This window comes from Tursiops truncatus, chromosome 8, assembly GCF_011762595.2.
Source record: "Tursiops truncatus isolate mTurTru1 chromosome 8, mTurTru1.mat.Y, whole genome shotgun sequence".
NCBI classification, from domain to species: domain Eukaryota; kingdom Metazoa; phylum Chordata; class Mammalia; order Artiodactyla; family Delphinidae; genus Tursiops; species Tursiops truncatus.
This window is the reverse complement of record NC_047041.1, coordinates 39,933,209-39,957,148: the sequence shown is the minus strand read 5'-3', so window position 1 is coordinate 39,957,148 and position 23,940 is coordinate 39,933,209. Positions and strand designations below refer to the sequence as shown.

The 23,940-nt window shown below is 37.2% G+C and overlaps 1 protein-coding gene across 5 annotated transcripts in view; it reads right to left on the bottom strand.

Annotated features, from left to right (window-relative positions):
• The window catches only part of SLC36A4 (solute carrier family 36 member 4), a 45,967-nt gene extending 24,970 nt beyond the window's left edge, over nt 1-20,997 (bottom strand). The window contains exons 1-6 of one of the 5 annotated variants that reach the window (XM_004324696.4): nt 20,865-20,997; nt 9,973-10,096; nt 8,716-8,806; nt 7,172-7,260; nt 6,052-6,147; nt 3,913-3,997 (exon numbers count right to left, since the gene is read on the bottom strand). In XM_004324696.4, coding sequence (XP_004324744.2) covers nt 3,913-3,997; nt 6,052-6,147; nt 7,172-7,260; nt 8,716-8,806; nt 9,973-10,096; nt 20,865-20,916 — 537 coding nt within the window. In that variant the 5' untranslated portion in view covers nt 20,917-20,997. Of the gene's footprint in view, nt 1-3,912; nt 3,998-6,051; nt 6,148-7,171; nt 7,261-8,715; nt 8,807-9,972; nt 10,097-20,864 lie in introns of those variants that run through there. The other 4 variants (XM_019923806.3, XM_019923807.3, XM_073808319.1 and 1 more) reach the window with 4 other exon arrangements.
• Between the last annotated feature and the right edge of the window lie 2,943 nt (nt 20,998-23,940).

Sequence of the window (23,940 nt, the reverse complement as noted above, 5' to 3'; positions counted from 1 at the left end):
CAGACCCTATAGTAATAACAGCAAGTATTTTCTGAGTACTTTCTATGTGTCAGATACTGAACTAAATGTTATACAACATCTCATTTAATCCTCAAAACAACACTCTGAGGTGGGTGGTAGTATTAATATCAATTTATAGCTGAGGAAACTGAGGTTTAGGGAGGGTAAAAAAAAAAACAACACCCTATGTAATATCAAGCCAGTAAGTCCTGGTTCTAGGATTCAAACCCAGGCCTGAGACCCCAGAATCTAGCTTGTGACAGGTACATGTTTACCTGACCAAAATGCTGCAATCCTTAAAGAGGGGCCCTGCCCAAGTAGCCACCTGGCCTCCACCTTGACATCTCTCTCTCTCTCTCCTTAAATACAGTAACAAAAGGCCAAAAAGTCAGAAGTACAGAACAAAATCCTGATATGAATAATAATTGAAGTGTTTAATTTTACACTTATCCACAATAAGCAATGTTTAGTGTCACTACAAATGTACATATCATCTTAAACTGCAGGGAATATATCTACTAGTTTTAAGTTATATTGGCAATTTATAACTCACACAGGACTAACAAACTCTCAGGTTACACCATGTACCATTTAAGAAATGCATAGCTCTCATTTATATTGTAATTGTCCATTAAAACTTTTAATTTTATTTTCTATAATTTGAAATAGAAGCAAATTTGATAATTCACATTACTTGGCTTTTAAGAATGTATTTTATTTGTTGACCCAATTTCCTCTGTAATCAAATTATTTACAGCCAAATACTTCTGTATCAAAGAAGTACGTCCAATAATCAGATTAGATAATGATCAAAGTTAAGCTCTAACAAGGATACCTGGTAAGAGAAAAGCAGTTATATAACCAATTTTAGAAAGGACTGTTTGAGTCTTTAGGTGCTTGGGAATTTGAAATCAATTCTACCACAAATCTCTCATAATAATTAGTATTCTTTGGCAGAAAGATGATTATAAAAATTCTCAAGATTAAAAAATAAAGTAAAATAAAAATGTAGATACATACCCAGAGCAAGATTCAGGTAAACATTTGAATCCTTTGGTGCCCTCTAGAGACAGAGACTGGCTATCTAATAGGACTTCCTATGATCTCACATGTTTACCAAAATGCAAAACACTGAAATAAATATTATAAAATAAAATTACTAAATTCAGTTGTTTCCATTGAGATCTAAATTTACTAAATTCTACTATTTATTAACTTTTCAATTCAGTAATTTAATGGTTAAAATTCCAAAGGCAGATTATGTTCTTCAGCAAAGCTAAAAGGTAGAATTAAAGACACAATACGCTACATTTGCATACTGCATATAAAATGCATAATGCATTTTATAAAGGCTTTTGCAAACCTTTGTCAGCTGAGCCTCACAATAAATTTATGAGGAACATGGGGAGATTCTGCTACCGTTCCCATTTTACAAATAAGGAAACCGAGGCTTGACGAGGCACAAGAGGGTCTTACCCAATGTGTGAGTTAAAACTGAGAGCACAGATTTGAATTCAGATCTTCTGACTCTAAAGTCCATGGTCTTTGGTATCACAACATTTTTTTTCCTCTGAATGTAAAATCCCTTCCCAACTCTTCATGCTCATATACACTACTTTGTCTACCTGACATTTTCTTGAGTGTCTTAGAGTGAGAACAGAGAGGAGCTACTATAACCACCACGGACTAGAATCACTGGAAGCACCACAGTTCTTTTCCCCCTGTCGATTGTCCACAGTGGCTTAACGGGATCAAGAACGGCCATGTGACAGTTACAAAGCAGGAGATGTATACGTTTGTATGCGAACTAAACTCTTAATTCTTTGATTCGATGAAATACTGAAACTTTAATTTTATGTAGATTAAGGAGGTAAAAATCTTACAAATTTTAACTGTAAAAGTAGTAGCAATTAGTAAGGTTTAATCAAACCATGTGTCTTTTATTGGAGATTGCTATCAAGTGTGAGAACACCTCTGCAGAGAGGGAAAATCTCTGATGATGCTGTTTCAATGACCATCTGTCTGCTCTGCAGAGGTGAGGTGCTCAGCGTTGCGAAATCAGCTTTTCAAGTCTCAAGTCTGACTGAATGTCTTTTCCCATATTGCTCTTCATGCCTCAAAAGATCTTTCATCTATCTACAGCAAGCTTCTCCTTACCTTCCAGAGAGTCACTTTTTCTACCTGGTCTTCTTAGGATATGTGCAAATGAGTTAAATTCTTCCATTCAACTTTGGAAGCATCTGATATCATTTCATAGGAGAAAGTCACCAATCCTAAGCTTATATTTATTTTATGTACTTAACACAGTCTATGTCACACACATACACATACACACAACTAAAATCAGACAATGTCCTGCCCAGTGATGAACAATTAATATACTGTGTGGCAGCTATGTCAGGCACCTAAGTTTCTGCCCAATTCACATGACCTAGGGGACACTGCTCATGCTCTGTGAGACTAGGTTTCCTCATTCATAAAATGAGCGTAGAATTTATATTACAGAGTAGTTGTAAAAAATTAAAGGATATATATCATAGCTTATAAATATAATATTATAAGGCATTATTAGCATTATTTATAACTTTAAATCAAGCTTGTTGGTAGCTCTCTTAGGAGATGATAGAAAAGATATAGTACTACCATGCTGCACAATCCTAGAAAGGCACCATTTCCACTGTATTCTATGTAAATGACTGCTAAGATGGTATGTCTATCTTGCCAATAAACAGCCTCTTAACTTAGTTAGCAGCCCTAAAAATATGTGACTTGTGGAACTAAATACTTGTAAACTCAAAGGCACATCATCTATAATGAGTCGTGCTGATAAAACCATCAACTCTCTTATTTATAAGAGAAAGACTCAGTGACCCTTTCCAACATTAAAAACCTAAGCTGGTGGCTTTATTAAACTTTGGCCTGCAGACCAAACCCATTCTACCACCTATTTTTGCAAATAAAATTTTATTGGAATACAGCCATACCTAATGTATTGCTGTCTATGGCTGAGTTGAGACAGAGATCATATGGCCTGCAAAACAGAAAATACTTATTATGGCCCTTTATAAAAAATGTTGCCAAATCTTGGTCTAAATATAAAATGAAGCAGTTTATAACTTAGAAAAATGAGTCAAATATATACTTAGATATATAGATTCTGTAGAACACATATTCTGCATTAAAATACTTACGAGAAGTTCTACATATTACTATATATAATGCCTACTACTGCACCATGCACTTGTGTATACTAATAAATGTTATTGATTAAAATAAAGAAGAGCAGAGGGTGAAGTAGGAATAATAGGCCAACTACCAGTTAAAGCACATAAAGAAATGTGCTTTGGCATTATTCTGATAGGGGAGCTTTTTTATTTCAGTGCTTTGCATGTTTGTTCAAATTGACAGTCTCTACCAAGACTGCAAACCACTCTTAAAACAAACCTTTATAATATGGAGAGAACTACTGTACATTTCTGGACACAGTATCTTTTTAGACAATGGCAATAATTATGAGATTTTAATAATGCCCACTTTTTAACTTCACTTTTTAGGCTGCTGGCTAATGCCTTATATACTTTTTTATAAAATATCAATGTAAAAAATATGCTACCAAAACATCCGTGTATTTGCTTTCGAGGTCTAAATTCCAAATAGCCAAGAATCAGTAAATTATGCCTGTTTTGATCTGAAAGAACAAGCATTATTGATATAATAGCAAGAAACGTAAAATTCAATTATAGCAGAATCCAACTTGCAAAAAAAAAATGACTAAAGGAAAATCTGGAAAGATACATGATTTATGAAAGAAACACATTTTCATATTCAACCACAGCTTACTCACAGGAAATATGATGCCATAACCATGGCATCAGAAGAAAATGATTTCAAAAACTGGAGAAAAATACTTACTTGTTTCACATTTTCAGCTAAGAAGACAATATAAACACTACAGAATCCCAGCTGTGTTATCACCAGAAAAAAATCAACCACACTCCTGAAAAGAGATACCCACAAATAAGTATTAATAAGAGCTGCTAAGATGTCGATGTATTTTTTCTCTTTTTAACTATTTTAAAACATTTCATAATAGTATTTATTCTTTTTACTTCATTACAATAAGAAATAGGCTTAAAGCATTTATTTTCTACAAAGAGCACATATTTATGATCTGTTTATCACCAGAAATATTATTAAGCAAAAATATGTTACATAAGTTAAAAGCCCATATTTTCCCATCATTTCCTTCTGAAATTCAACAGTTTAAGAGTATCTGTCTAGGGCTTCCCTGGTGGCGCAGTGGTTGAGAGTCCAGCTGCCGATGCAGGGGACGCGGGTTCGTGACCTGGTCTGGGAAGATCCCACATGCCGCCGAGCGGCTGGGCCCATGAGCCATGGCCGCTGAGCCTGCACGTCCGGAGCCTGTGCTCCGCAACGGGAGAGGCCACAACAGTGAGAGGCCCACGTACCGCAAAAAAGAAAAAAAAAAAAAGAGTATCTGTCTATAAAATGATTTCATGAAAACATTTCATCAGTTACTTTAAGCCCATCTCTCCTACTTCTCAAGATCTTTTTCAGATCAACCCAGTGTATTTCCCAGCAAACAGGATGAACATATTCCCTACTATCCAAATCACTAATAAGAACAGGAATGGGAGAGGACTGGGGGCATGGCCCTAAGTCATTCCACCAGAGACCTCTCCAGGAGCTTAGCTCTGTTCATATTCTTTTAGATACTCTAAAAAATTCCAGCTACATAAAACAGCACATGGGAGTAGGAAAGGGGAATCACCGGTCAAATGAGCTTTATTTGGGTATTATTATAATCAAAAGTAGGCCTACATGTTATTAGTATACAGCCCATACCTTTCCCTATTGTTCTGGGAACAATTAGTGACACAAGAGCTTGCATTTACTAATTCGTTATAGTCTCTTGTTTGACCATTAATGTCAAGCTGTCAAGCAACCTAGTCTAAAAAATCTACAGACCCTCCTCCTCCCATTTGAAACTTGAAGGGCCTGTGCCCATCTTCATTCTTGCCATAACTCTCTAGTTCTCTATCGTTCTTCAGGGATCTCATTTAGTTAGTAATTTTGGTGCCTTGAAATGAATTCAAGCTTCTTCTCACTGATGAATTACATATAAGGTATTCCCTTAAGATCTCTTCATCCACCTTTGATTTTAGTATCCTTACCAACAATCATTCCAGCCACTTCTATCTGAAAGCCATTCTTTTTGATAGAAAAAAATAGACAAAGTTGCCTATAGACTGGGGGCAAAGAAGGAAGAAGACAGGGTTCTGGGGGCAAATCCCTAGGGCATTAGGCTCTGTTTTCTTCCTTCTCCTACACAGCATATCAGGCTGTGAACTCTGAGCAGCTCATAAACACATCTAACGTCCTGAAAATCCCCAGAAAGGCCATATTGAACCATAAACTACTCTACTAACACTGCTCTTTTCCTTCTTTTAATTTCCACCGCATGTATCATTTGTACCATAGCCAGCATGTTGTGAATTGCCTGTGCTTATTTTCCAGTCCTGTATTTACCTGATTTTGATTAGCCATGTCCACCAATAATAAAGTTACATTTAAACAATACAAAAATAAAAACAAGATTATGCTAAAATACATACTTTGGATGTCTTAAGAACATGTAGCTAAACACCACAATTTTATTTGAAATAGAGATAGCAACATTTCTCTTGCTCTTTTTCCTTTACTTAATTATTGATCATGATTATACCAGAGGTTAGCTAGGTGCTTTATAAATATCATTTTATTTAGACTACCATAATAATACTTCACAGGATTACTCATCTGATAGTGAAAAACTAAAACAAAATAAAAATACGTTGACCCAGGTCATAAATTTGTAAGATGGTAGAGTTGAGATTTGAATCCAAGTCTGTCTAACTCTAAATATTGTTTCCTCCCAACTTTATCACAATTTTGTTAATGTATCTTGCCAGGTTGAAATACTTAAAATTAATGTAAGTTTAAATATTATTAATACTTAAAATAATTACTAATAACATAGCAAGTACTTACCGTCCCCATGCTGCTTGCTTCTGCAGACAACTCCAAGGACTTACTTCCATAGCAAAACTCACAGTGTCACTATACCCTAATGTTGACCTTTTAAACCTGAAATTTAATGACATACATGCATATGAAAAAGAAAAATTTTTAATTGGTCCATAAATCCATTTCTTGAAAAGAACATCAGATAAATGGGCTATACACTGACAGAGGAGTTTTTGAAATTTTGAGATCTGCATACTTCTAAAGTTATCTCATGAAATTAAAAATTTTTATATACCCTTCTTACCGGTATATTAGTTTTTATCCACTGTTAAAGTTTATGTATTTGTTGCATTCATATAACGTAGTATTTGTGTTTCACTGATTTAAATGTTTCAATTATCTAAAAACATCAACTGCACTGTTCAAGCTTAAATTATTCCATTCTTAGAACGGCATTATTTAATACATCTGTACAGGGCTTTATAATATATTGTTACACAAACTACCCTATTTAATCATCAAAATAGCCATGTTGTCTCTCCTATTTTTTTAAGTATATATTGTTATTTAAAGATCATAAATGACGTGCCCGAAGTTTTAAGAACATTTAGCAACAACAAAAAAGAGTTAAGATTAGAATGTTAGTTTATCAGAATAGACAATACTCGTTTTTTTAAAAAGTTGGTTCACTATCCAATAGAATCATTTTATGATGCAAAAATAAAGAAAACAAAATATTGTTTCATTGACTATCTACCAACCCACATATCAGCAAAGAGCAGCAAAGGCATTACACCCAAAATGAAATTACTAACAAATTAAAGACCATTATTCTTTAACTAAAAGTAGCCCTGCTGTCTCCACTTTCCCCATATAACTTCCCTGAGTTTTTTCACTTACACTAAATAAAAGAAACCATTCTATTTCACTTCTTTTAAAAGAAGTATATATATTCTGACTAGATTGCAATCATATGAAATCCTACGTTTTCCCATATTCATTATCCTAGACTTGTCTATGTTACAGATTATAGGAAATACAACTTCTAGTCGCAAAGCACAGTAGAAATATAAGACTATCTGATACTTTAAATAAATATATAGATTTAAAATAAATTAAATAGACTTGACAAATCCACATTTACCTCTGACATAGAAAGTGACTGCAACGTACCAAAATGTGCATACAGTGAACAGAAATAATTCCTATAAACACAAGGCTGATTGGTCCAAGCTGTGAGGGAAACATTTTATAATATTTAAATATTTCAGTTTAATAAAAATCAAGTTACCTTATAAACAATGAGACAACAGACTACTAATTTGCAGTGAGTAAATATTTGTTAGACAAAATGATTAAAGAGTCATTTGCATAAGGGAAATTAGTGAACCTGATACAGAAAGAATTTAGTAATATTTAAGACAACCACATATGATTCCATTTTATCGACTTGGCTATCCAAAGCTATGAATGTAGAGTATAGGTATGCAACAAAGTAGAATAGAATACAACATCATACTTAACATCGGATGGCAAATCTGTGACTATCAGTGTCTCACCATTATAAGTATATGCAACTATGAATCATTATCTAAATGATTAAAAAGCACTGTATCATCTGGCATTGTGGGCAATCTACTTCTTCCATAGATTGCTTGTTGAGAATTACGTGTGAGAAACTGTGCCTAGAAAATAATTATTTGAAAAAGTGTTACATAAAAATTTTCAAGTACTTATTTACTAAAATTAAAATGATGCCTGATTATTGAGAGACAGACAAAATGTTGCCAAAGTTTATTTTTATAATCAGAAATTTTAAAGTTTCTCTAAATTAGGGTGGACAAAGTCCAATGCAGAGAAAGATGATAGTTACAACTGTTGTTAAGAAAACTGGTCAGTTAAAAAAAGTTAAATATAATTTCACTACTTCATAAGTGAATTCTCCCCTATCAGGATTCTCTATAATTACAATAATTGGTTCTAACAAAACTTTGAATATTTGTTTTCAAAAGATATTGTTATTCCTAGGGGCTTCCCTGGTGGCGCAGTGGTTGAAGAGTCCACCTGCCAATGCAGGGGACTTGGGTTCGTGCCCCGGTCCGAGAAGATCTCACATGCCGCAGAGCGGCTGGGCCCATAAGCCATGGCCGCTGAGCCTGCACGTCCGGAGCCTGTGCTCCGCAATGGGAGAGGCCACAGCAGTGAGAGGCCCACGTACCGCAAAAAAACAAAAACAAACAACAAAAAAAGATATTATTATTCCTTTTCTTAACTATTATTCTTTAAGTCTGAAAACTACATATTTTATTTGGAATCTAAAAAACTATAAAATTTCGCCAATACAAATACTCTATAAATGTTTGTTGATATGAACATATTACTTAAATTCCTGAAAATCCAAAAGAATAATAAGATATAACCATACCTGGAAAAATCAAATAGTGATTTAGCATCTTTCTGTCAAATATTATAAATAAGTAATTAAGTAGAAATGAAAAGGGTAATTAACTCTCATTTTTAGATATTATTATCACAGTTCACATAATTTTATCAGCAACAGCTAAATGATTATCTAGTTGTCACCTGACCAGGTTACATTTGACTAGGTCAGATGTTAACTTGTAATTTTTGCTGTAAATTAAGACTGATAACTGTATTTTAACTAGAGATTACAAAGATGAGTCTTACCACTATGCCTGCATTTTTTATTGCCAGTGGAAGTCCTAAAAGACCAGTTCCAATATTTCCCTTAAGAAGATGCATAAGAGTTTGTACAAATCTGAAAAGTAAAAGTTGTAAGATTTAAACATTTTAGAACAAAAGCTATTAAAATCACATGACCATGGTTTTAGCATTAGAAGGGAACTAAAAATTAATCTAGGCAAGGAATCAAATTAACATTTCCATTCAACCAGAAGCTGAATGAGCCAAAAGTTATATTTGGTTCAAGTCCTATCTTTGCTACTTAAAAGTGGAATACAGAGGGTTACTATGGAGATTAAATGAGTTATTTAAGTGGAAGTATTTTTGTATTTATTAAAGTAATAAAGAAAAGGTAATTTTCTCATAAGTTTCTTTGCTGCTATGATATTCAGAACAATGTTGAAGACTATATACAGCTAAGCTGGTAAAACAGCAATTTGTTGCACTATCTATGTAACCATGATATTAAACATAGCTGATCTATGATTATCAACCTCAGAGGAAGTTAATTAAAAGAAAAAAACATACAATTTCTAAAACTATGTGTATCATCAGGTAAGATAAATACTAATTAACTTTCAGACAACATGAACTCCCAAGGGATTTCACCTAAGAAAAGTTTCCAAGAGGCATTTGAAGGAGGTCTCTTGACCAAGAAAAAACAAATTAAACTAGGAAGAATAGCACAAATTTTTAACTTATGAAACAAAAATGCTTGCCTAAAAATTTTTTTACTTTATTCTTTTTTGATCAATTAAAATGTTACTTTGCTTAACTGTTAAATCACTATTAGAATAATATCTTATTCAAATCTATTCATGATGACAAAATAACAAAAAAAGTTTAAAAAATGTTCCACTGCTTCCCTGGGACCTTGACTTTGTTTCATACCATTCACTCAACATAAAGAAGTGTTTACTACCTACTTCCCACAGTCTAACTCCTAACCATTTCAGAAGCCCCTTCTCTTAAAATTTCTCTTCCTCTCAATCTGATCTCCCTTCTTTCAAGATCCATAGCATTTGATACCTATCATCATTTTAGTAATTCCTACACACGGCTCTGTAATTTAGATGTATTTCTTCTTTCCCAAATAGACTATAAACGCCTTGAGGGTGAGAACCGTATCTTATTCATCTTTGTGTCTTCTGTAGTATCTACTTAAGTGCCTGGTCCATAGCAGATGATTACAAAATATACACTGAGTGAAAAGAGAAAATGACATTTAACCTTAACACTTACGAAATACCCTCTTGACCATCAAGCTGGTAACGCTTCTGAACAGGCAGGAGCTCTTGCTCGTGTTCTTCATCTGATGTCCCATCAAAGTTTTGCTCATTTATTAAGGGTCTCATTATATCCATATCTTTAAAAAGAAAAAGTGCTTCACTACCATTTTAAAACTTGGCTTAAAGCTGGTATAAATAACGGTTTTAATAGGACATGCCATTTGTACGCATCTTTACTATTTCCACCCTAAGTTAATTCACATTAATACTTTTGAGTTCTACCGTATTTAGAAAGAAACAACTAGACTCATTTGCTGGATATTTGGTTTGGACTAAGCAGTGCAAAGTGAAAAGCATAAGTATTCAATGCAAAATGTTTTCTGTTTTGTCTACCTGAGGTTTATAGTAAATGATGATAGAATTACGGGGTGAAAAATGTGAAGAAATAATAAAATGAACTTCCATCTCTTGTTAGCTTCAAATCATACTGAGTACATAAATGGTAATCATATTTTTATTTATTTTTATTCTTAAAAATTAAAAAAAACTTTTTAACTGAAGTAGAGTTGTATAATATTATATGTTACAGGTGTATGTATAGTGGTTCACAATTTTTAAAGGGTATACTCCATTTATAGTTATAAAATATTGGCTATATTCCCCATGTTGTACAATATATCCTTGTAGCTTATTTTATATCTAATAATTTGTACCTCATAATCCCCTACCCCTATATTGCCCCTCCCCCCTTCCTTCTCCCCACTGGCATCCACTAGTTTGTTCTCCATACCCGTGAGTCTGCTTTTTTGTTATACTCACTAGTTTGTTGTAGTTTTTAGATTCCACATAAGTGATATCATACAGCATTTGTCTGTCTGACATAATACCTTCCAAGTCCATACGTGTTGTTGCATATGGCAAAATTTCATTCTTTTTTATGGCTGAGTAGTATCCCATTGTGCGTACATACCACATCTTCTTTATCCACCCATCTGTTCATAAACACTTAGGTTGCTTCCATATCTTGGCTATTGTAAATAATGCTGTTGTGCACATTGGGGTGCATGTAGCTTTTCAAACTAGTGTTTTGGGTTTTTTTGTACATATACCCAGGAGTGGAATTGCTGGCAAGCATAATTTTAAATGCTTTAAGAAAATTATAAAGCCATTCCAATCTTTAAATTTTTAGTACCACAATCTATTCTTATATCTAGCAATTTTTAGCATGATTTTGCTCCTTCTGAGGAGAAAGATAACACTAGGCATCACTGTCTGTCTTGTTCTCGTAAAATTCACTAAATTCAAATTTATTGAGATGACTGATATGCATTAGTAAGGTCTGAAGTATAGGATATTTTAAAGAAGTGAAAGTTTGTTCCATTCAAATACATACAATAAACCTACGTAACAGGGAATTGGGGTAACCTAAATGATTTAGTTGGAAATGACTGATTGACATAACTTTTTAAAACTTATTTTGTAATAATTTCAAACTTACTTTAAATTTGCATGAATAGTACAAAAAACCCTCCCATGTACCCTTTACAGGCTCAACAAATTTTAACATTTTGCCATGTTTTCTTTTTCTTTCTCAAATGTTTATCACTTGTTATTAACTATTTGAGAGTACATTACATATATCATGCCATTTTACCCTATCACTAGCATGTATTCCCTATGAACAAGAATATTTTCCTGAATATTCACAGTAATCAAGTTCAAGTAGTTTAATATTGATCAATACTTTTACTTAATCTACATTCTATTTTCCAGTTTCATCAACTGTACTAATAAGGTTCTCTTAGTAATTTTTTTTTGGATCATGTATTGCATTTAGTTGAGCTATTCTACTAGCTACCTTTGCCATTTTACCTTTTATGGTGCCCTTAATCCTCTTTTTTCTTACTCTTTTTTTTTTTTTTTTTTTTTTTTTTGGCGGTACGCAGGCCTCTCACTGTTGTGGCCTCTCCCGTTGCAGAGCACAGGCTCCGGACGCGCAGGCTCAGCGGCCATGGCTCACGGGCCCAGCCGCTCCGCGGCATGTGGGATCTTCCCGGACCGGGGCACGAACCCGTGTCCCCTGCATCGGCAGGCGGACTCTCAACCACTGCGCCACCAGGGAAGCCCATTCTTATTCTTTTACTATCTTGTTTATCAGTTTTAAATGGTGTCCTCTGACTTCCACCTATACAACAATTAACGGTCTAATTCTACTTTTGCCTTTCTGTGTCTCTTATTCTCTCATCTTTCAGTTGTATTCTTTCTATCTACTTTGGCAATTTACAAAATGCTTTACATACTGTTGTTCAATCATGTCGCCACTCATGTCTTAGACTTAAATCTACAATCAATGTGTTAAATGCTTGTGATCAGTCCTCTGCCAAAGTTTCCTCAATCATCCCTTTGCTGGAAGAAGTTCATTCTCCTGTAGAATGTGCATCAGAACCACCTGCAGGGCTTGCTTAAACACAAATTGATATACTCCATGCCAAAGCTTCTGATTTTAGCAGGTCTGAGGTGGACCTGAGAATATACATTTTTAACAAGGTCCCAGGGGACTCTGATGTTGCTGGTCTGGGGACTACACTCTGAGAACCACTGCTCCAGTAGATTGCTCAGGAAGGACTCATGAGCTCAGTATTCCCTGAATTTTTGTATGTTTTAAACTATATTCTATAGCCTTGATATGAAGGACAGCTAGACAGAACATCCTTGGCTCATACTTTCTACCCTTGAGTTTCTTGGAAAATGCTGCTCTACTCTTACTTTACCTTGTATGCTATTCTTGAGAAGTCTTATGTCAGACTAATTTTCTCAGCCATTACATAATTTGTTCTTTTCGCTTGAGGTCCTGAGGAATCTTCCCTTGTTTTAAAAGTCTAATGGTTTTATTATATGTCTTAGGGTTGAGCAGTCTGAGTCAAAAGGGTACAAAGTAGGTCTGTTTGATATACAGATTTAGGTTTTCTTTATTTCTGGAAAATTTTCTTGGATTATATCTTTAAGCATTTGTTTGGTTCAAATATTTTGTTTTTATTTTTGAGAGATTCTATTACATGCTGGATCTTTGTTGTCTGTCTTCCATTTCAACTACTTTCTCTAGAACCCTTTTACTGTCTTTCTTTACCTCATTTAAATTCTTCTTTGAAATTCAATGACTTAAATTTTCATTTCAATATTTCCCTTAGGCACCTTGTAATTTATTCTTTATTTATGATTTCTCCTATTGCTAGGCATTTCATTGACAGGGATCCTAGTTTGACAGTATTTCCTTCTGTTAGCACAGTGAAGTTCAGTTTATTTAATGGATGATATTGAGTTATCAGGGGTCGTAGGGAGTAACTGGCATGTCTTCTGGTTCTTTTCCATTTCTGCAGAATCTTCAATTTCCCCCCTGTTACTTTCCTTCTTCTCTTTACTTCCAGGGATCTGAGGGGCATTTCCACTGCTTTTTTATCTCCTTCTCCTCCAGAGGCAATGTTTTGCTAAGGCTGCCTCCTCTATTCCTGCTAATGTTCAAATTCCTTCCCTGTATTCCTGGAATACAGGAATACCCTGTGTTCCTTCCCTGTGAATTACCAACTCCCTGACCTGACCTCTGTTTAGACTTTTAACACTTTAGTTTAGATTTTCTCTTTCTAAGGGAGATTTTCACTGTGCTTCTTCCAAGCCTCCTGCTCCCCCTCCTCTTTTCCACAGAGATTCTAAAGACTCCTCCTCCATTCTCCATATTTGCAGCAGTGACAGGAGCTCTGTTTGAAATTTTGTTTATTTTTCTATTTACAGATTATTTGAAGTTTGTGGTATCCTTGGTCTCCTATTAATGCTATAAGAATAATTTCATGAATGTGTTTACTTGTGCTCCTTGTTGAATTAACAGGTTTTGGGGGAGGATATGTGAAGAGATTAGGATTTAGGCAGCTGCCATTATCCCAGTGCTATTTGGAACTCAGCACAACAGTTTTTCACAAGAGTAAAGTTATGCTTTAAGATACTGAAAGATTCTTTAGCTTTGTAATATATTTTGAAATCAGGAAGTGTGATCAGCTTTGTTCTTTTTCAAAATTCTTTGGGATATTTAAGGTCTTCTGTAATTAAAGCATTATGATATTGGCATATTGACAGACATACAGACCAACAGAACAGAATAGAGAGCCCAGAAATCAGTCTATGCAACTGATCTTCAACAAGGGTGCCAAGAATACACAATGTGGAAAAGACAGTGTTTTCAACAAATGGTGCTCAGAATACTGGGTATCCACATACAAAAGAATGAAATTGGATTTTTATCTTATACCATACACAAAAATCAACTCAAAATGGATTAAAAACTTACATGTAAACTTGAAACTGTAAAACTTCTACAAGAAAACATAGGAGGAAAGGTTTAGATATTGGTTTTGGCAATGATTCCATGAATATGTCACCAAAAGTACAGTTAACTAAAGCAAAAATAGGTAAGTGGGACTACATCAAACTAAAAAGCTTCTGCACAGCAAAGGAAACAATCAACAGAGTGAAAAGTCAATCTAAGGAATGGGAGAATGTATTTGCAAACCATATACCTGATAAGGGGTTAATTTCCAAAGTACATAAGGAACTCCTTCAACTAAAGAGCAAGAAAAACAAAAACAAATAAAAAGAGAACCTAATAACCTGATTAATAAATTGGCTAAAGATTTGAACAGACATTTCTCCAAAGAAGACATACAAATGGCCAACAGAAAAGATGCTCAATATCACTAATCATCATGAAATGCAAATCAAAATCACAATGAAATGTCACTTCATACATGGTAGGGTGGCCATTATCAAAAAGCAAAAGGCAAAAAAGCAACAAGTAAAATTAATTTTAATAACATTTTACTTAACCCAATATATCCAAAATATTATCATTTCAATGATAATGTAATCAATATAAAAATTATTAACAAGATATTTTACATTCTATTTTTCATACTAAGTCTTAGAAATCCAGAGTGTATATTACAATTACAGCATATTTTAATTCAGACAAACCATATTTCAGATCAGATACACATATGGCTAAAGGCTACCATGCTGGACAAGAGTAAAGTTTTGTGCAGAGGCATGACATGATCTGATTTATATTTTACCCAGGATTCCTCTGGGGCTATCTTTTCATGTAGAAAATGAGAGTAGTAATTTCTACCTCACGGGGGTTTTGTGACAGTGAAATGGGATAATATATATGAAGCATAGAGCCTCGTCCTTGGCACATAATAAGTAATCAATAAATATTAGTTTTCTTCCCCTTCCTACATAATGAAATATTAGAAAAAAATTTTGCTTTACAGGATTTTAAAATATAAATCTGACATTAATTTAATTCATTTACTACTAATAATTAATAATTCTGAGCACTTATGCGCTACAAACGGTGCTATAATACTGAGTATGCATACAGACAAAACATGTTATGCCAGACAGAAGGAAATTGAGACTAGTGAAGGAGACAAATACTTAAAAACCTAACATTGGATAAGCTTTAATAGAGGTAAGAACATATGAAATAAAACAGGAATACTCATGCAAAGTAATTAAAAATTACAAAATCCAACTTACATTACACATAAAGTCTATTACTTGCCAATGTCTTGCCTTTGGCCAAATATTGAATTGGACAGCTCTGAAAAATGCTTGTGATTACTATAGTTAAGAATTAACAATGCTTTATATGGTGTTAGAGAATGTTCTGATTTCATTCTTTTACATGCAGCTATCCAGTTTTCCCAGCACCACTTATTGAAGAGACTATCTTTTCTCCATTGTATATTCTTGCCTCCTTTGTCGCAGATTAATTGTCCATAAGTGTGTGGATTTATTTCTGGGCTCTCTTTCTGTTCCATTGAGCTGTATCTGCTTTAGTGCCAGTACCATACCGTTTTAATTACTGTAGCTTTGTGGTATAATCTGAAGTTGGGAACTGTGATTCCTCCAGCTTTGTTCTTTTTTATCCAGACTGTTTTGGCTATTTGGGGTCTTTTGTGTTTCCACACAAATTTTAAATGTAATTGTTCTAGTTCTGTGAAAAACGTCATTGGTATTTTGAAAGCGATTGCACTGACTTTGTAGATTGCACAATGGAATACTGCTCAGCCATAAACAAGAATGAAATTTTGCTATTTGCAACAACATGGATGGACTTGGAAGTCATTATGCTAAATGAAATAAGTCAGACAGAGAAATGTAAATACTGTATGATATCACTTATATGTGGAATCTAAAAAATACAATAAACTGGTGAATATAACAAAAAAGAAGCAGACCCACGGATATGGAGGACAAACTAGTGGCTACCAGTGGGGAGATGGAAGGGAGGAGGGGCAATAAAGAAGTAGGGAGTTAAGAGGTACAAACTATTAGGTATAAAATAAGCTACAAGGATATATTGTACAATGTGGGGAATATAGCCAATATATTATAGTAACTATAAGTGGAATATAATCTTTAAAAATTGTGAATCACTATATTGTACACCTGTAACTTATTTAATACTGTACAGCAACTATATTTCAGTTAAAAAAAAGAATTAACAATGCCTTAAAAAATAAATTATTAATCAATGGATATCAAACTACCTAGACAAAATTATTTCTATTTACAAATAGAAAAATATAAATGAATAAGAAGTACTAGCTTCATTCAATATTATAAACCATACATTATACACCATATGTATACATTAATGGTGCATACAATTGGAACATTCTTAGGCAGTGCTTTTTATGCTCTCTTATGTTGCCCAGGCAATTGTTTCAACCTGAATTTTCTAACCTAAAATCAACCTAAATTTCCACCTGTTGTCAGAATAGAGAAAAATCACATTCATTTAGCAATATGTATTGAAACCTTTAGAATGTTTATCCTTTTCACCGAGTAATTCCACTTCTGCAAATCCAGTATATGGAGAAAAGGATTTCTGCACAAAGATCTTAATCAAAACACTATACTGGGGCTTCCCTGGTGGCGCAGTGGTTGAGAGTCCGCCTGCCGATGCAGGGGACACGGGTTCGTGCCCCGGTCCGGGAAAATCCCACATGCCGCAGAGCGGCTGGGCCCGTGAGCCATGGTCGCTGGGCCTGCGCATCCGGAGCCTGTGCTCCGCAACGGGAGAGGCCACAACAGTGAGAGGCCCGCGTACTGCAAAAAAAAAAAACAAAAAACCACTATACTGAAAATTTGGAAACAACCTAAATGTGCAACAATCAGGAAACTGCTAAATTCACTACAGCAGTGGTCCCCAACCTTTTTGGCACCAGGGACCGGTTTCATGGAAGACAATTTTTCCACTGACTGGGAGGGGGAGGGTGCAGCGATGGTTCAGGAGGTAATTAAAGCGATGGGGAGTGGGAGATGAAGCTTCACTCGCTCACCTTCCAGAGGTCCCCATCCTCTTTGAAATAATGTGCAGACCTTAAGGAAACCTGTATCTTAACAACTCTACCAGTGCTTTTCACACAGACACCCCATTTTTTAAATTCTTTTTTAAATTAAATAATATTTGGTCATTGTAGAAAATCAGAAAATATAAAGATAAGCAACATTTTTGAAAATAAAATGACCTCATCACCTAGAAACTACTGCTGGCAACATTTTAGAGTATACACAAACACATACACTCACTCCAGTATATTTTCATTCAGTCCCATGGCTTTAAATATTATCTTCATGATGATGACTTCCAAATTCATATCTCCAGCCGAGACATCTCCCTAACTCTAGACATAAATCCACCTGCCTACTCGACAGCTACACTTTCATATCTAATAGACATTTCAAACTCAGCATGCCCCAAACTGAACTCCTCATCTTCACCACCAAACCTGCTCTTCCTGGCTTAACCCATCTCAACTGGCTATGGATTACTGTGTAACAACTTATCGCTGCCATCAGGATGCCTCAGTTCTAGGCAATGTGGGCCCTTCCTTACAATTCTTGAGTATCCTTGCAACATGGCAGCTGCCTCTCCCCAAGCAACTAATCCAAAAACGAGAGCCTGGCACAATGCCTTTTAGGACCTAGCTTTGAAGTCAAACATCATCACTTCCACCATAATCTATTCAATAGAAGCAAGTTACTAAATACAGCCCACACTCAAAAGGAAGGAAATTAAGTTCCTCCTCTTGACGACAGAAACATCAGAGAATCTGTAGACGTATTGTACAACAACCACAACATCTCATCTGATGGCAATTTATTCTTCTAGACACTCAGGTCCCTGGAGTTATCCTTGTCTCTGTCTCACTCTCACCCCTCATCTAATCTGTTAGGAAATCATTCTCATTCTACTTTAAATATATATCCAGAGTCTAACCATTTCTCTCCACTCCCACTGCTGCTACCACTACTGCTGTGAAGGACATGTACACCTGTCTCCTGAATTGCTGAAATACCCTGCTTCTACTTTAGCCCCGTACAGTGCACTCTTCACACAGTATGATCCTTTTAGAATCTAAGTCAGATCATGTCTCTCCTCTGCTGAAACCCTGCACTGGCTCCCCATTCTCTCAGAGCAAAAGCCAAAGGCTTCACATGGAACTGTAAGACCGTACATCAGAGGCCTCCAACCCCCAGGCTGTGGACCGGTACCGGTCCACGGCCTGTTAGGAACCAGGCCGCACAGCAGGAGTTGAGCGGCAGGTGAGCAAGCAAAGCTTCATATGCCGCTCCCCATCGCTCCCGTTACTGCCTGAACCATCCCCCCACCCCACCCCCCGCACTCACCGGGTGGAAAAACTGTCTTCCACGAAACCAGTCCCTGGTGCCAAAAAGGTTGGGGACCGCTGTCCTACATAATCTGGCCTCATCACCACCTTGATCATTCTGCTTCAGCCTCCTTGCCCTCCTCACTACTTCTGTCTTTACTCCAGCTGTTCTTTCTGCCTAGAAGAGTCTTTCCTCAGATATCCACTTGACTAATTCCCTCACCTCTTCCAAGCCTTTGCTCAAGTCCCACCTATTCAATAAGGCCCATTCTGACTACTTTATAAAATGCTATAAACTGCCTAACTCCCACGCTCTCTCCGGATTTCCCTTACTCTGCTCTTTTTTCCATAGCACTTTTAGCCTAATGTACTTTAAATTAACTGATAATTGTCTTTACTGTTCATTGTCTGCTTCCTCTTACTAGAATATAAGTTCCATGAGAGCAGGAATCTTGATCTGTGTTGTTCACAAATGTATCACAGTTGTATCCCAAATGCCTAAAGCAGTGCCTAGCACATAGGAGAAGCTCCACAAATATGTGTTGAATTAATGAAGAGACATAACTTTAAAAAATTAAAATAATTTAGAAAACTTTTTCAGTTAGTAAAAATACATATGGCGAACATCTTCCCACATGACTTTAAAGGGCTATTCAGTATATGACTACATGGCTATATCACGATTTACCTAAACAACTTCCTTTAATTGGACATTTAGATAGTCACCAGCTTTTCACATTTATAAATAACGTAATGAACATCTATTGATATGTTACATGACTTATTTCCTTGGGAAATATTTCTAGAAGTAGAAATGCTGAGTCAAACGATGTGTGCATTTTTAAGGATAAGTATATTATACTGCTTTTACCAGCAATGCATGAGAATGCACATTTTCCCACCTTTAGCATTCTGCAAGGCACCTTGAAGAATGCAAAGTAGGAGGGAATTTGACCCATCCATGTTGGAGTTCTGGTAAATTCCCACCTCGAATTTAAAACAGATAAACCTGGATTCCTATCTGGGTACTGCCATTAATGAGCTTAAAATTATTCTATCTATAAAACAGGGATAATAATTGCACCTACCTCCCCATTGTTGTGAGGATTAAAGGAAACAAAACATATGTAAAGCACTTACACTGCTCGACACAGCAAACATTCAATAACATGTTACGTTTATTTCTACCATTACTGTGACTTGAAAGAAATCAACTGCAAAGTGCCCTGCACATTATTACAGGACAGCAATCTGTTACTATAATAAAGTATTTCTTTAAAGCTCAACTTCTTTTTTAATCATTTAGCAGCGAATTACAAATATTCCTAATACAATGCATCTAACTGGGAGGAACAATATTATTACTACCTCGATCTCTATTTTTGTTTTACTTTTGACAGCGGGAAACCATAAACAAAGTTTCGCATTCCCTGTCGCCAAGGAGACAAGACACCAGAGGAAAGCAGGCAAACAAACTCTGCCAAGTGAGCCAACTACACGTCGTATCTCAGTCTGGTCAGCACGTCCCACTCGCCACTCCTGGGGTGGCAGACGGTAAATTAAGGATTCACCAGGGACTCTGAACAGGGCTGCCGTGTCTGAAAGGCCAAACCATGGCAACTTCCTTAAAGCATCGTTGGAAAAAAACAGTTAAGAGTCTGCGAAGGCTCTGCATTGCCTTTGAAACGTACACCAGCGCACGACAACCGTCCGCGCGCGCTCGCGCGCGCGCACACAAACACACACACGTACATTTTGACGCCCTCTGTAGGGCCTAGCTTTTAGCCTGACCCAGCTCTCATATCGGACAACTCGTTCCTGTGCAGGTGCTGACTCGGAGGTCAGTCACCTCCTAAGCCTCGGCTCAAACCAAATGTCCCAGGGAGGTCTGCTTTGATGGTTTTACGTTCAAACCTACGCCAGACCCTCAACCCCAATAACCCTGACCCCCAAGAAACCCCAACAACGACCGGAAACCCACTCCGCGTTTCTCCCTGTCTAGGGACAGGAAACGCGAACCCTGACGCGTGGGGCAGGGTGGGCGGCCGCGCGGGCGCCCGCACCGCCCCCAGACCCCCGGCCGAGGCCGAGCGCGGGCTCGGGGCCTCGGCGCTTCCCGCGGACGCGCATCCCTGCGCCACGTCGGCCAGCGCCCCAGCCCGCGCCCAGCACCCACCGAGCTCTTCGTGCCCAGCCGCCTCGGCCGCCGCCGGCGCCGCAGCTTCCATCTCTCGGGGGTCTCCAGGACGCCGCCGCCCCGGGACGCGCGCTCCTGCCGCTGCGTGGCTAAGGCCTTCCCGGCTGAGCGGGAACCGCGCCCGGCCCGGAGCACCGCACCCGCTCGGCGGGGAGCATGCGCAGTGGGGCGGCCCGGCCCGGCCGAGGCGCCGGGGCTCGAGGAGCCTTCCTGGGGCGTTGGGTTGCGGCCAGTGAGCAGCGCTCGGGGTAGAAGACCCGAGTGAGAGGAGGTCCGGCTGCAGAAGGGCAGGGTAACGGGAGAGAAGGGACGTTTTGGAGATAACTGGAGGTAGTAACTTAGAGCTGGCGGAGACCCAGGCCTATAGCTCCCTGGTGGGGATGAGGGTGGGGAGGGTGTCTTTACAGATGACCACGAGCTCAAATTCCAGGACGCCATCTACTTGCAAGGCTTTAGCATTCTGCAAGGCACCTTGAAGAATGCAAAGTAGGAGGGAATTTGCCCCATCCATGTTGGAGTTCTGACTACTTGTTTTTCCATCTCTATGCCTGTATTTAGAGATAGAGGGTGCCCTCAAGTAGCGTTTCATTTAGTCAGATAGTTTCACTTTAAGGATTTTTCAGTGCCCTTCAGATACTTGACGTTAGCCGCAGTGTTGAAAGGAAATTAAGGTTAAGAGTAATTATACTGATGCAGTGTCAAATATTCTTAAGCACTGTACATGCATTGTCTTATTTAATTCAGATGACAAGCCTGTGCGATAATTCTAATGTGTATATCCATTTTACAGATGTGGGAACTAAACGCACAGAGCTAAGTAACCTGTCCAAGGATAATAAAGTAGTAAATGGCAAAGATGGAATTCTGTCTGCAGCCAGAGCTGGGGCTTACAATATGCAGCTGGCCCCTCAGGTGGGTACATCTGAAGCAGGCTTTTGGATAGAATGAAAGTGCTTTAATTTTGAAATTGCTCTTTTTTTTTTTTTTCATTTCATAGTTCTTTAAAGCCAGGACATAAGACTTTTTCTTTTTGTCCGTTCTATTTCAGTAGGGTCTTCTGAGGAAAGTTGGTTTGTTGTTGTTGTTTTGATGGGGTGTGTGTGTCTGATTTCTAGGATCACTGATACAACTACATGGTGATAGTGATAAATATTTAAAATGCTAAGATTTAAAAAGTACGCAGTTACGTAATATCTGTACCTTTCCTCCTGTTGCATCTTTTGTGAGTTTTACTAGTGGTTTGCCAAAACCCTTTGTTTTCCTTAAATCAACCCCAGTCATTCACAAACATACACTTGCAAACCCCAAAGAAAGGTTTTCTGTAAAATGTTCCTGACACATAACAAAGATGTAGGGGAGATAGAGAAAAAAGAACTCTATCGTGGTGGATCATAACTAGAGGAATAGTCCCTAAGCCGTATTCGGGTGGGGTACCTAGTTACAGATCAGTGGGAGAGAAGACAGGCATCGGATAGGTAACTGTCCAAGAAACCACCCATTGTAGTGAGAACACTTGGGACAGTGTCTTGAAAGAGCAACATTATCCTTTGAGTGTTAAAAGGGATTAAAAGCCATTGTCCTCTAATCTCAGCATCAGGAAAAGCAGATCTGGCAGTGTGGAAGGGAAAAAGGTCTGACCTGTAATGGAGGCCTGGGCGGAGGCAGGCAGCCAGGCTCAGTGTTTTTACAGACTGATATGGAGATAAGCCAAGTGATAGGGATGATCGTAAAATTCAAGACAATTATATGGTTTCATATTGCACTACTTGAGAAGATATTTACTGTGACTTCTGCTCCAGATCTTGTAAATTGGAAGAGGGTATAGGGAAAAGCTATATTAGAATAAAGGCATTATAAAGAATCTGACTATTTGAACCCTGGCGATTCCTTTCTTTCTTTTCCTCACTTTAACTTCCTGGATCATATGTCAATTACTTCCTCCTTTGTAACTACCATACTTTGTTCATATCTCTGTTGTAACATCTCTCCCTGTGCCTTATAATTATTTCCCTGTCCGAGTCTTATGCTATACTGTGAATGCCTGCAGGAGAGAAGCTGTATCTTTGTCTGTGTCTCAAAAGGCCTAGCAGAGTGCCCTGCATGTATCAGTGGTTCAGTAAATAGGTGTTGAAAGTTGTTGAATATAGCCTCATGGATACATGAAGGGAAATATTTAGAAAGCTTTAATTTATCCAAACACATTTATGGAGCACCTCCCCTGTGCCAGGGACTATGCTAGATGCAGGGTCTGTAATGGCAAAGAATATTGGTATGAACTGGAGTCCATAGTCTAGTATAGGAGGATGCAAAAGAAAAGAACTAAACAAAATATTAACTATGTAATTACAGTGTTGGTGAAGAAAATAGTAATAGGGTGCTACTGTAGAAACTACTTCAGATTGAGTAGGCAGGACAGTCTTCTCGGAGAACATTTAAGCTGACACCTCAAGATTAGAAGGAGTTAGATGTATGTAGGGAGAAAAGCAGTTCAGGCTGTGAAAATAGCCTTCACCATTTCACAGATGGAGAAACGGCTGTGTTTCAGACATGTTGATTTGAGACACCTGTGGAACATCTAGATAGCATCTTTTATACCGTAGTTAGATCTCAAAAGTTTCTTCATGTGTAAAATAATATTTCCAACCTCACAGTTTGTTGTGAAGATTTAATGAGATAAAGTATCTAGAACATTAGTCCATTGCCTAGTTCACAGAAAGCATCAAGTAAACTGAACATATTAATTAGGAGTTTTTTATGGTACTAGAGAGAGGGACCAGCTTAAACTAACTTAAGACAAAGGGGGACTTTTACTGAGATCCCCAGGACAGAGATTTGACTGGGGTCAGGAACAGCTGATTTTGATGCCTCTGAGACTCTGTCTCCTTCTCCTGCCATTGCTTTTCTCTGTGCACCTGCTTGTATATCTGTGCAGTGTTTTGCTGCAGAGGTCCTCTGCTTCTAAGGTTTACCTGGCAGGAAACATGGTTCCTAAACCCTCGCAATTTCTATAGTTTACAGTTCAGGTGTCCAGAAAGACACTAGTTTCTTTTTTTTC